The following is an 11,656-nucleotide window of genomic DNA, read 5'->3' on the forward strand; positions in this document are numbered from 1 at the left end:
TAGTAGAGACAGGGTTTCACCATGTTGACCAGGATGGTCTCGATCTCTTGACCTCCTGATCCACCCACCTCGGCCTCCCAAAGTGCTGGGATTACAGGCTTGAGCCACCGCGCCCGGCCCTTGGAAGGCATTTTTAAAGCATAGTTTGGAAAAAAAATCTCTATAGCACTCACGTCTTTCAAAAGTATCTTCGACAGGAACTGCAGTTCCTCAACTACTTTCTGTACTTCACTTGGTTGGACAGGCAGCGTGTGGCAGGCCAGCCAGCTTCCCAGGCAGCAGAGCAGGAACAGCACAGACGTGGCGGGGCCTGAGGAGAGAACGATGAGGTGAGCACATGCTTCACACACCCCTGCCCATCCCGGCTCCATCCCTCCAGCTGCTGCTGAGCCATCCCTGGGGCGAGTGCTTCCAGAGTCTTCCTGGCGACATAGATGATGCCCAAGACTTCGGAAGCACCAGGACCAGTGATACCTGAGTGAGAGGCCATGGCGAGAGGGCGTGAGGCCGGCTGTGGAGGGGGCACTGGAGCCAGATGTGCTGGCCATGGCTGCCTGGAGATTATAAAGGGCCGGGCTGAGGAGGAAGAGCCGTCAGCGTCCTGCCCATGGCAAAACGACTACTCAGCTTTTCTCCAGAAAACACTCAAAGTTCTGCCGGTCATGGTGGGTGAAAGGGCTGGAAGGAAATGCTGAGGTTACCCTCAAGGTGGGCAGATGCCTGACTCAGCGCAGATACACAGACTTCACAGGAAGGCACAGGCATCTTTGCCTTTTCTTCCTGGAAGGAGCCTGTCGATTTGATTAGACAAAATTTTGAAGCCCAGCATTGACAGACACGATCTACGACCAAGGAGTGGGTGACCTACAGGGGTTCACGGGCAGGGCCCACAGGGAATTTCTGGGGAGGAAATGCGAAGCCGGCATAAGATGCGCAGAATGTGGTATCTCTGGAAATTTCTGCAGCCTATGCCCACGCCAGTGTGAGGGACCGCCCCGTAGCAGCCGTGAGCGCAGCGGGTCGAAGGCTCCATCTCAACTCTGCATGGCCTTGGACATCACTGGACTGTCCGCCATGGCTCTGCAACCTCAGGGCCCAGAACCAGAGACTGTGCTCCTCAGTTATTGGTTGAAATCCTTGTTCATATGGCCTTGAACTCCTGATCTTGAGATCTGCCGTGGCCTCCCAAAGTGCTGGGATTACAAGCGTGAGCCACCATGCCCGGCCTCAAATTTTTGTATTTTTAGTAGAGATGGGGCTTCACCATGTTGGGAGGAGGTCGGTCTGGGCGGCCCATAGAACCCAAGATACGCAGAGGGACACAGCCAGGAAGCGCCGCCACCCTTCACCCCAAGGTCCCCTGCAGCCACCACTGACTTTTTCTTTACTTCCCAAACTGCCACAATATGGCTTTCACCACCCCAATAATTTAATCAAAATCCTCTAGCACAGTCCATGGTAGGCATGACTTTCATCCACAGGTGTTTACTACCATAATTCTGTTGCATTGCCTGGCAAATGGGTTTTGTAGATGTAGTCATAGTTACCAATCAGTTTACCTAAGACAGAGACATTATCCCATGTTCCCTGGCAGGCCACAGTGCAATCCCATGAGCCCATAAAGCAGAAGAGGAAGTCGGAGAGATTCCGAGTCAGAGAAGGGCTCACCTGCCGTTGCTGGCTTGAAGATGGAGGGGGCGGCCTGGAAAGTTCGAGAAGGAAATAATTTGGTCAGTAACCACTGAGCTTGGAAGGGGATGCTGAACCTAGATGAAAATCCTAGCCAGCCAGCATTTTTATTTTAGCTCTGTGAGTTCCTGAGCAAAGAAGCTATCCACAGCATGCTAGGACTGACCTACAGACACTATGAGAAAGAAAGTGTTCGTGTGCGTGCGTGTGTGTGTGTGTGTGCATGCGTGTGTAATGGACAGCATCTTGCTCTGCCACTCAGGCTGGAGTGCAGTGGTGTGATCATGGCTCACTGCAGCCTTGACCTCCCAGACTTGAGTAGCCCTCCTACCTCAGCCTCCCAAGTAGCTGGGACTATCGGCCCACACCACCATGCCTGGCTAATTTTTGTATTTTTGTAGTGATGGGGTCTCACGATGTTGGCCAGGCTGATGTTGAACTCCTGGACTCAAGCAATCCCGCCTCAGCTTCCCCAAGTGCTGGATCACAGGCGCTAGCCACTGCACCTGGTCACATTTGTGTGTGTGTGTGTGTTTAAATTTTTATTTATTTATTATTATTTTGTGATGGGGTCTGGCTCTGTTGCCCAGGCTGGAGTACAATGACACAATCTTGGCTCACTGCAACCTCTGCCTCCTGGGTTCAAGTGATTCTCCTGCCCTAGCCTCCTGAGTAGCTGGGATTACAGGCGTGAGCCACCATGCCCAGCTAATTTTAATATTTTCTGTAGAGACAGGGTTTCACCATATTGGCCAGGCTGGTCTCAAACTCCTGACCTCAAATGATCCACCCACCTCAGCCTCCCAAAGTGCTGGGATTACAGGCAGGGGCCACCACGACTGGCCACATTTGTGGATTTAAACTGCTGTTTGTGCTATTTGTTATGGCAGCAATGGAGAACTAATACAGACCCAGAGACTGCATGTTGTCAGCCTTACCGGGGTTTCAGCCTTCATTTTACGTCACCCTCTATGGCATGAAACGTCACCAACCACTTCCACCTTCGTGACAAGCCCTTGTTCCTCTCCTGTAACGTCTTTCCAACCCATTTTGCCCCTCTCCCTCGCTCCATGGTCTCTACCAGCGATCTGGACTCCTCACACTTCAGTGTCTGTCTCCTTCACTCTCCAGACCTGAATGTCCCACCGGCACCTCCAAATCAACATGCCCAAAGTGGGTGAGAACAGGGCAATAGTGACTTGGATGGACTGTGGAAATGTTTAGCAGGGAAAGTACGTAAGAGGTGGCTTTTTTTTTCTTTTTGAGACGGAGTTGCCCAGGCTGGAGTGCAATGGCATGATCTCGGCTCACCGCAACCTCCACCTCCCAGGTTCAGGCGTTTTTCCTGCCTCAGCCTCCCATGTAGCTGGGATTACAGGCATGTGCCCCCACACCCGGCTAATTTTGTATGTTTAGTAGAGACGGGGTTTCTCCATGTTGGCCAGGCTGGTCTCAAATCCCCGACCTCAAGTGATCTGCCCGCCTCAGCCTCCCAAAATGTTGGGATTACAGGCGTGAGCCACGGCACCCGGCCAGAGGTGGCATTTGATTGGGTATAGGGATAGTGGTGAGGGAAGAGTTGAGGGTGACTTCTAGGTTTCTGGTTTGGGCAACTGGATGAATGATATTTACTCAAATATCAAACTAAGAGCATCACAGGCCTAAGGCCTTTAGGGCTTGGGTGAGGTGATGAATTTCGGCTCTTTGCTTGTTGGTTGGCTGGGTTTTGTTTTGTTTTCTTTTCTTTAAGAGGCAGAGTCTCACTCTGTCACCCAGGCTAGAGTGCAGTGGTGCCATCACAGCTCACTGTAGCCTCGAACTCCTAGGCTTATGTGATCCTCCTGCCTTAGCCTCCTGTGTAGCTGGGCTACAGGCACACAGCACACTGCCATGCCTGGGTAATTTTTTAACTTTAATTTTTGTAGGAATAAGATCCTGGCCAGGCGTGGTGGCTCACGCCTGTAATCCAAGCACTTTGGAGGCCAAGGTGGGCGGATCACCTGAGGTCAGGAGTTCAAGACCAGCCTGACCAACATGGCGAAACCCCATCTTTAAAAAAAAAAAGATATGGCCGGGCGCGGTGGCTCAAGCCTGTAATCCCAGCACTTTGGGAGGCTGAGGCGGGTGGATCACGAGGTCAAGAGATCGAGACCATCCTGGCCAACATGGTGAAACCCCGTCTCTACTGAAAATACAAAAAATTAGCTGGGCATGGTGGTGCGTGCCTGTAATCCCAGCAACTCAGGAGGCTGGGGCAGGAGAATTGCCTGAACCCAGGAGGCGGAGGGTGCGGTGAGCCGAGATCGCGCCATTGCACTCCAGCCTGGGTAACAAGAGTGAAACTCCGTCTCAAAAAAAAAAAAATCCTGCTATGTTGCCCAGGCTGGTCTTGACTTGGGCTCAAGCAATCCACCCGCCTTGGCTTTCCAAAGTGCTGGGGCTGCAGGTGTGAACCACACGCCCAGCCTAATTCAGTTTTGTTTGTTTGTTTTTGAGACTGAGTCTCACTCTCATTCAGGCTGGAGTAAAGTGGCCCAATCTCAACTCACTGCAAACTCCACCTACTGGGTTCAAGGGATTCTCCTGCCTCAGCCTCCGGAGTGTCTGGGATTACAGGTGCCCGCCACCATGCCTGGCTAATTTTTGTATTTTTGGTAGAGACAGGGTTTCGCCATGTTGGCCAAGCTGGTCTTCAACTCCAGAGCTCAAGAGATTAGCCTGCCTCGGCCTCCCAAAGTGCTGGGACTCGGCCTCCCAAAGTGCTGGGATTTGGCCTCCCAGGTGCGAGCCACACGGCCAGCCTGATTCAGCTTTTGACACAGTGAATGAGAATGTTACGGAACCCTCAGCTGAAGTCACACAGCAGGCCATTGGACGTGTGGACCTGAGCATGAAGGAAGGAACTACCAACATAAATGTGGTTGCCATCAAGGTATTGTGGCAGATAAAACTGTAAGCCGGTAAGAGATGAGCAGTGTGAGGTATGGGAGTCAAGTGTGGAGCCCTGGGACATGCCTTCATTCACGGGACAAGGAGAAGATGATGATTTAGTCTAGAACATGTAGAAGGTGCTCTCAAGAGAAAAAGACGGCCAGGTGTGGTGGCTCACGCCTGTAATCCCCGCCCTTTGGGAGGCCGAGGTGAGCAGATCCCGAGGTCAAGAGATTGAGAACAGCCTGGCCAACATGGTGAAACCCCGTCTCCACTAAAAATACAAAAACTAGTTGTGTGTGGTGGTGGTGCCTGTAATTCCAGCTACTCAGGAGGCTGAGGCAGGAGAATCACTTGAACCCGGGAGGTGGAGGCTGCAGAGGGCCAAGATCGCGCCGCTGCACTCCAGCCTGGTGACAGAGCAAGACACTGTCTCAAAAAAAATGACAGCGAGAAAAAGAAAAGCACCAGAAATACATGTTGTTATGGAATAAGATGAAAAGTAACTTTCAAGAAGGAGGAAATGGTTGACATCATCAAAAGCCATGAAGAGGTGAAATAAGATAAAGGCTGCAGAGATTCACTAGATTGGGCAACATGAGGTCACAGGAACTGTGCTGGGAGAGTTTGAATACACTTTTGGTTTGGTATATTGTGGTGGTTTGGGAAGTAAGGAAAAAGTGAGCATAGGCCGGCTGTGGTGGCTCACGCTTGTAATCCCAGCACTTTGGGAGGCCAAGGCAGGCAGATCACTTGAGGACAGGAGTTTGAGACCATCTTGGCCAACATGATAAAGCCCCATCTCTACTAAAAATGCAAAAATTAGCCAGGCATGGTGGTGAGCACCTGTAATTTCAGCTACTCGGGAGGCTTGAACCCAGGAGGCGGAGGCTGCAGAGGGCCGAGATTGTGCCACTGCACTCCAGTCCAGCGACACAGCAAGACTCCGTCTCAAAAAATAAATAAGGGAAAAAAAGGGAGCCTAGACCACTGTGTCAAGAAGCATGGATGAGAAGGAAGAGAAAAAGAGACAGCGATGGCTGTAGGGGACTTGGGATGAAGGGTGGAAGGGCTTCCTGGGGGGGCCCTTCTGTGCACCTTGGGTTCTATGTACCACCCAGACCTGACCTCATCCCTGAGCTTCCTAACCAATGGCTGATTTGACAGACACCCATTGGCATCTGGACCTTAACTTGTTTCAGACAGAATGTGTGATTTCTCCTGAGTCTTGTCTTCCTTCGCTGCACATCGTCCACCTGTTGCTCCATCAAAATCCCAGGAGCCCCATCTGTGGTTCATCTCCTTGACTTATTTATATCAGTATGGACTCATAGATATTGATTTTATTCTTTGAGGGCTAGGCAGGGTGTCTCATGCCTATGATCCCAGCACTTTGGGAGGCCGAGGTGGGTGGATCACTTGAAGTCAGGAGTTCGAGACCAGCCTGGGCAACATGGTGAAACCCCATCTCTACTAAAAAATACGAAAACCTCAGCCAGGCATGGTGATGCGTGCCTGTAGTCCCAGCTACTCAGGAGGCTGAGCTGGGAGGACCACTTTAGCTTAGGAGGTCCAGGCTTCAGTGAGCTGCTATGATCACGCCACTGCACTGTAGCCTGGATGACAAAGTGAGACCTGTCCCCCAACCAAAAAAAAAACGATATTTTCTTCTTTGAAAGAAGATATGGTCATCTTTTTGCCTTAAATCCCAGTTTTGGATAATTTTTCTAATAACAGTAAAGTTGTCCTGATACCGTTTAGTTAAAAAGACTGAGAGATGTTGATGTGTTCTTCCATGTCGGGGATGGGTCAGAGCGGCCAGAGTGGTGGGAAAAACTATAGGAAAAGGACACAAACCTACTGAAAAGTCAGAGGTTTTGCAGAGCCCTGGGGGAGAATAGCTGAAGGCAGCTGTTATCTAGCCCTGAGGCAGAGGGTGAGGAGTGAAGGGGGAAGTTATCTGATCAGGCTTGTTTGTTTGAAGTTGTCCAGGAACTGACCTTTGAACATCTACTGGTGAAGTTCCCTGAAACGGGAACAATAAGTGTTAATTACTTACAGATTGTGTTTGCTCCAGGCATTTGGCATTGTGGCTGCACTGGATGAAAGCGAGCAGCTCCAGCATCTGCAGCTGCCTCTCTGGCCACTAGAGCCAGGCAGTCCCCTTGCTGCTCTTACACTGCATACCCTGTGTCTGAGTACTCATTTCATCAGCCGGCCAGAGTCTGCAGGACAGACCCAGAACCTCCAAAATTCATTTGTCAGAACCTGATGCCCAGTGTGATAGTATCAAGAGGTGGGGTCCTTTGGGAAGTGATTCAGTATGGGGGCTCCTCATGAATGGGATTAATGTCCTTACAGAAGGGGTTTCATGGGCAGTGTGGGTTGCCTGACCTCAGGAGTTTGAGACCAACCTGGGCAACGTGGTGAAACTCCATCTCTACTAAAATACAAAAAATTAGCCGGAAGTGATCATGCGCCTGTGATCCCAGCTACTCGGGATGCTGAGGCAGGAGAATCACTTGAACCTGGGAGACAGAGGTTGCAGTGAGCCGAGATTGGGCGCCTGCACTCCAGCCTGGACAACAGAGTAAGACTCCATCTAAATAAAAAATAAAATGAGGTCTGAGTGCTTAAACAGTTATACAGGTGGACAGTGATAAAACCCCCGGCTGCAGGCTTAGAGACCCACCCTGGCACCCACTGGCTGGCTGGAGATGTTTGACCTTGGGGTCTCTTCTCTTTTCTCGATCTGTCAGATGGGTATAGGATGACTTTTGGTGGGGAGTGCTTGAGAGGAGTTAAGAAACAGGTCAGCTATGGCGCTCACTGCCTGCGGGAGCTGCCACACCTGGAACCACCAGCTGTGATCCCATTTTACAGATGAGGGCAGAAGAGAAAACCCAGGTGGTTGGGGCCGAGCTGTCTGTGATCCGGGTGGGGGCCTTTTCCTCGCGGCAGGTGCGCGCACCTGGAGAGGCCCCGGGCCTCGCGCACGCGTCCTGGAGGTTGCCGGGCAACGCAGCCCCGCGGCCATGGAGGCGTCCTCGGAGTCCGAGTCTGAGGCCGGGCCTGGGACCCAGCGGCCCGGGACGGGGACCGTGAGCGCGGCCGTGCGCGAGCACCTGCGGAAGCTGTGTCTGCGCGAGTTCCCGTGCGGCGCGGGCAGCTGGGTGCGGGCACCGGGGCCGGGGCTCTGGGGGCCTGGAGCGGCTGCAGGGAGGGACGTGCCCGGGCGAGCGGGGTGGGCCGAGGGGCTGGCGCAGGGGCGGGCTAGTCCCTGGGGCCTGGGATCTGCGCATTTTGGGGGCCGCCGACGTGGGGGCGGGTAGGGCTCGGGGGTGACGGCGAGGCCCGGGCTGTGGGTACTGCCTGGGGGAGCGCAGGGCCCGTCCTGAGCACATCAGCTGACCTGGGCCGGGGCTTCTCCCTGACTTGAAGACGCCAACACCCCAGATTTCCAGTGGGCAGGCTCCTTTTGGGGTGAAAACCTTTTGTTTTGGTCAAAGAGTTCTGCAACTTTTCCCAGCCTCCGAGCATGTAACGAGATCTCAAGGCCGCGTGAGAGATCGCTCTGAGCCTGCAGCCTGTGACCTGGGGTCCAGGAGAAGGGGTCACCCCCCCCATCCCGTCTCCAGAGTCCTAGACCCTTCCCTCCCGTGGCTTCAACCACGAGGGAAGCCCAGGTGTGGCCCCAGGAAGACCTCTTGCCCAGGCTGGAGTGCAGTGGAGTGATCTCAGCTCACTGCAACCTTCGCCTCCGGGTTCAGGCAATTCTCCTGCCTCAGCCTCCCCAGTAGCTGGCATTACAGGCCTGCGTCACCACGCCTAGCTAATTTTTGTATTTTTAGTAGAGACAGGGTTTCTCCATGTTGCCCAGGCTGGTCTCAAACTCCTGACCTCAAGTGATCCTCCAGCTTCAGCCTCTCAAAGGAATGGGACGTTTTACTTATTTTGTGTGTCCCCTCATCTATGGTTATATCCGTGGCTAATAATCCATCAGAATTATTGATTACTGTCTAGATTGCTAAACTCTTTATCCCCAATCTTCCAGTTTTACGATCTGTTCCGTTTTGAGAGTCTGGCATCCATAGGGGGCTGTGTCACACCTGGAGAAATCCCCTCTCTGCCACTGCAGAATAAGTCGCGATTTCTTCCTCAAACTTGGCGAACGTGGAGGGAGCTGGTCCCCAGAGAGGAGGACGTGGTGAGCCCCGGGGAGGAGACGGTGGAAGCCCTGCTGGGCCTGGTCCGCAGCCCCCAATCCCCCTGGGCTCTGCTGAATGACTCCAACTCGGAAGACAGTTTCCTGAGAGAACTGGCCATCCGGAACCCGCTGATGATCCGAGACACCTTCTTCTACTCCTATTTCCGGTCCCTGCGGGTGGTGGACAAGGAGGTGAGTGCCGGGCGTCGGGGGAGGGGTGATGTTGGGGTGGCCGCTCCCCTAAGGGAGGTTGGGGGGAGGGCACCCTTCCCACAGCGCCTCTGGGGTCCTCCTCTGGGGGCTGGAGCCAAGGCCAGCCTGCCCTCCGTCTGCTTCATCTCCCTGGCTTGTGTGTCAGGCCCGGCCGGCTGCTCCGTCAGCCTTGTGTCTCTTCTTCCTTCACCCTTGACCACCATCTTCCATAGCTGAGTTCTGCAGTGGACCCAGCTGCAGAACTGGTTTTTCGAAGGGTCTGTTTTAGTTTTACTTCCTCTAAACCATGGGGGTCAGGGGAGGGGAGGGTTGGTGTAGTTCTAACTATTTTAATTTCTGTCACCAAAAAGCCACCTTTGTCTACATCGGTAGCAGAGCCCAGGCTGGGAGAGGTGGCTCCCTGGTGCTAATAATCGCAGCACTTTGGGAGGCTGAGGCAGGAGGTTCCTTTGAGTCTAGGTGTTAGAGACCAGCCTGGGCAACATAGTGGGACCCCGACTCTATAAAATTTTAAAATGTAGGCCAGGCGCGGCAGCTCACGCCTGTAATCCCAGCACTTTGGGAGGCCAAGGCGGGCAGATCATGAGGTCAAGAGATCAAGACCATCCTGGCCAACATGGTGAAATCCCGTCTCTACTAAAAAATGCAAAAATTAGCTGGGCATGGTGGCGCGTGCCTGTAGTCCCAGCTACTCAGGAGGCTGAGGCAGGAGAATTGCTTGAACCCAGGTGGTGAAGATTGCAGTGAACCAAGATTCGGCCACTGCACTTCAGCCTGGCGCCTGGCAAAAAATCAAGACTCTGTCTCAAAAAAAAAAAAAAAAAATTTAAATGTAGCCAGGTATGGTGGTGCATGCCTGTAGCCCCAGCTACTCAGATGCTGAGGCAGAAGGATCACTTGAGCTGGGGAGGTAGAGGCTGCAGTGATCATGACTGCACCATTGCACTCCAGCCTGGGTGACAGAATGAGATCGTGTCTCAAGCAAGCGTGAGACTCTGTCTCAATAAATAAATAAATCCAGCAAGCCAGCCCAAAAATTGCCTGGAAACTTGGCCTCAGCCTTCTGAAGCCTTGGCTTTCTTTTTCCAGAGCCACTAGGAAGCGACACAGCAATAGGGGACAAGTAGGTGACTGACTGGTAGCCGTTTGCCAGGGACTTCCAGTGTCTGTGCATAAAGTTTCGCGTCCTGGGAACAAACTTCTGTCCTGGGCAGACTGGCACATTGGTGACCCTGGAGGAGGAAGGTCTGGCTGGGAAGGGCCCCTGGTGTCTTTGAGGCCACAGGGAACTGAGGAGTCATGGATGAGTCACTGCAGCTTCTGGTCAGACCCTGCTCTGGGTGACTCCTGAAGACCTTGACTGACTTCAGTGCCCAGAGTTCCTTGTGGCTCTGGGGTAGACAGAAAGAAGACAGGTTCCTGCCCTCGTGGGCAGCTGATGGTCCGACAAAGGACACAGGTCACTGGCCTGGAAATCATGTACCACCTACAGTCAGAGGAAGGATGGAGGCTGGGAGGGGCTCTTGGATCCTGGCAGAACCATGCAGTGTGGGAACAGCCTCCGGGGAAGCAGCGGGTGGGAATGCAGGGCAGGCAACTCTGATGAAGGAGCCACTGTCTTTCTACTGTGGGCGGGGGCTCTGTGCTCCCTCACCCACCACAGCCCTCGGCTTCTCCCCTCTTCCAGGTGACCCTGGTGGATAAAGACCTCCTGAAATTTCTAAAGCTGGAGGAATTGGTACTGAGCGCCAATCGAATCAAGGAGGTGGAAGCTGCCAATCTGCCCCCCACACTTAAGGTGAAGGAACCTGGTCCGTGCCGAGTCTTTGGGCCAGCACTGCCCAGAGGTCTTGCCCTACCCTGCCCGGCATAGGTGTGGCCAGCGTGGGTGGAGGCTAGGACCCAGCTCCAGGCTTTTAAAATGGAGGTCACTTTCCTCAAAAAGTTCGTCATAGAATTACTGCAAGACCCAGTGCTTCAATTCCTAGGTGTATCCATGAAGGAACTGAAGACAGGGACGTAGCCAGAGTCTCGTCTTCCAGAGTTCAGAGCTGTGCTCCTCACCATAGCGGAAGGGTGGGCTCAACTCAAGTGTCTAAAAACAGATGAATGGATAAACAAACAAATGTGGTCAGGCCGGGCATGGCGACTCATGCCAGTAATCCCAGCACTTTGGGAGGCCGAGGAGGGCGGATCACCTGAGGTCGGGAGTTTGAGACCAGCCTGGCCAACATGGCAAAATCCCATCTCTACTATACAAAAATTAGCTGGGTGTGGTGTCGCATGCCTGTAATCCCACCTACCTGGGAGGCTGAGACAGGAGAATCGCTTGAACCTGGGAGGCAAGAGTTGCAGTGAGCCGAGATCGTGCCACTGCACTCCAGCCTGGTGGCAGAGTGAGACTCTGTCTCAAGAAAAAAAAAGTCATCTCTCCGTACAATAGAATGCTATTCACTCATAGAAAGGAATGAAGTAGGCCTATAATCCCAGCGCTTTGGGAGGCCGAGGTGGGCAGACTGCCTGTTCTCAGGAGTTCCAGACCAGCCTGGGCAACATAGGGAAACTCATCTCTACAAAAATACAAAAATTAGCCCAGCATGGTGGCATGCTCCTGTA

At 53.2% G+C, this 11,656-nt stretch overlaps 2 protein-coding genes across 2 annotated transcripts in view; one reads left to right on the plus strand and one right to left on the minus strand.

Moving 5' to 3' along the window:
• IL31 (interleukin 31) overlaps positions 1-532 on the minus strand; it is a 3,118-nt gene extending 2,586 nt beyond the window's left edge. The window contains exons 1-2 of the mRNA XM_017544296.2: positions 475-532; positions 174-310 (exon numbers count right to left, since the gene is read on the minus strand). Of these exons, the coding sequence (XP_017399785.1) occupies positions 174-310; positions 475-490 (153 nt within the window). The 5' untranslated portion in view covers positions 491-532. The remainder of the gene's footprint in view (positions 1-173; positions 311-474) is intronic.
• A 5,892-nt stretch (positions 533-6,424) lies between these two features.
• LRRC43 (leucine rich repeat containing 43) overlaps positions 6,425-11,656 on the plus strand; it is a 19,735-nt gene continuing 14,503 nt past the window's right edge. The window contains exons 1-4 of the mRNA XM_037744182.1: positions 6,425-6,446; positions 7,582-7,793; positions 8,759-9,019; positions 10,728-10,851. Of these exons, the coding sequence (XP_037600110.1) occupies positions 6,425-6,446; positions 7,582-7,793; positions 8,759-9,019; positions 10,728-10,851 (619 nt within the window). The remainder of the gene's footprint in view (positions 6,447-7,581; positions 7,794-8,758; positions 9,020-10,727; positions 10,852-11,656) is intronic.

Source organism: Cebus imitator, unplaced genomic scaffold (assembly GCF_001604975.1).
Source record: "Cebus imitator isolate Cc_AM_T3 unplaced genomic scaffold, Cebus_imitator-1.0 Scaffold169, whole genome shotgun sequence".
Taxonomy (NCBI): Eukaryota; Metazoa; Chordata; class Mammalia; order Primates; family Cebidae; genus Cebus; species Cebus imitator.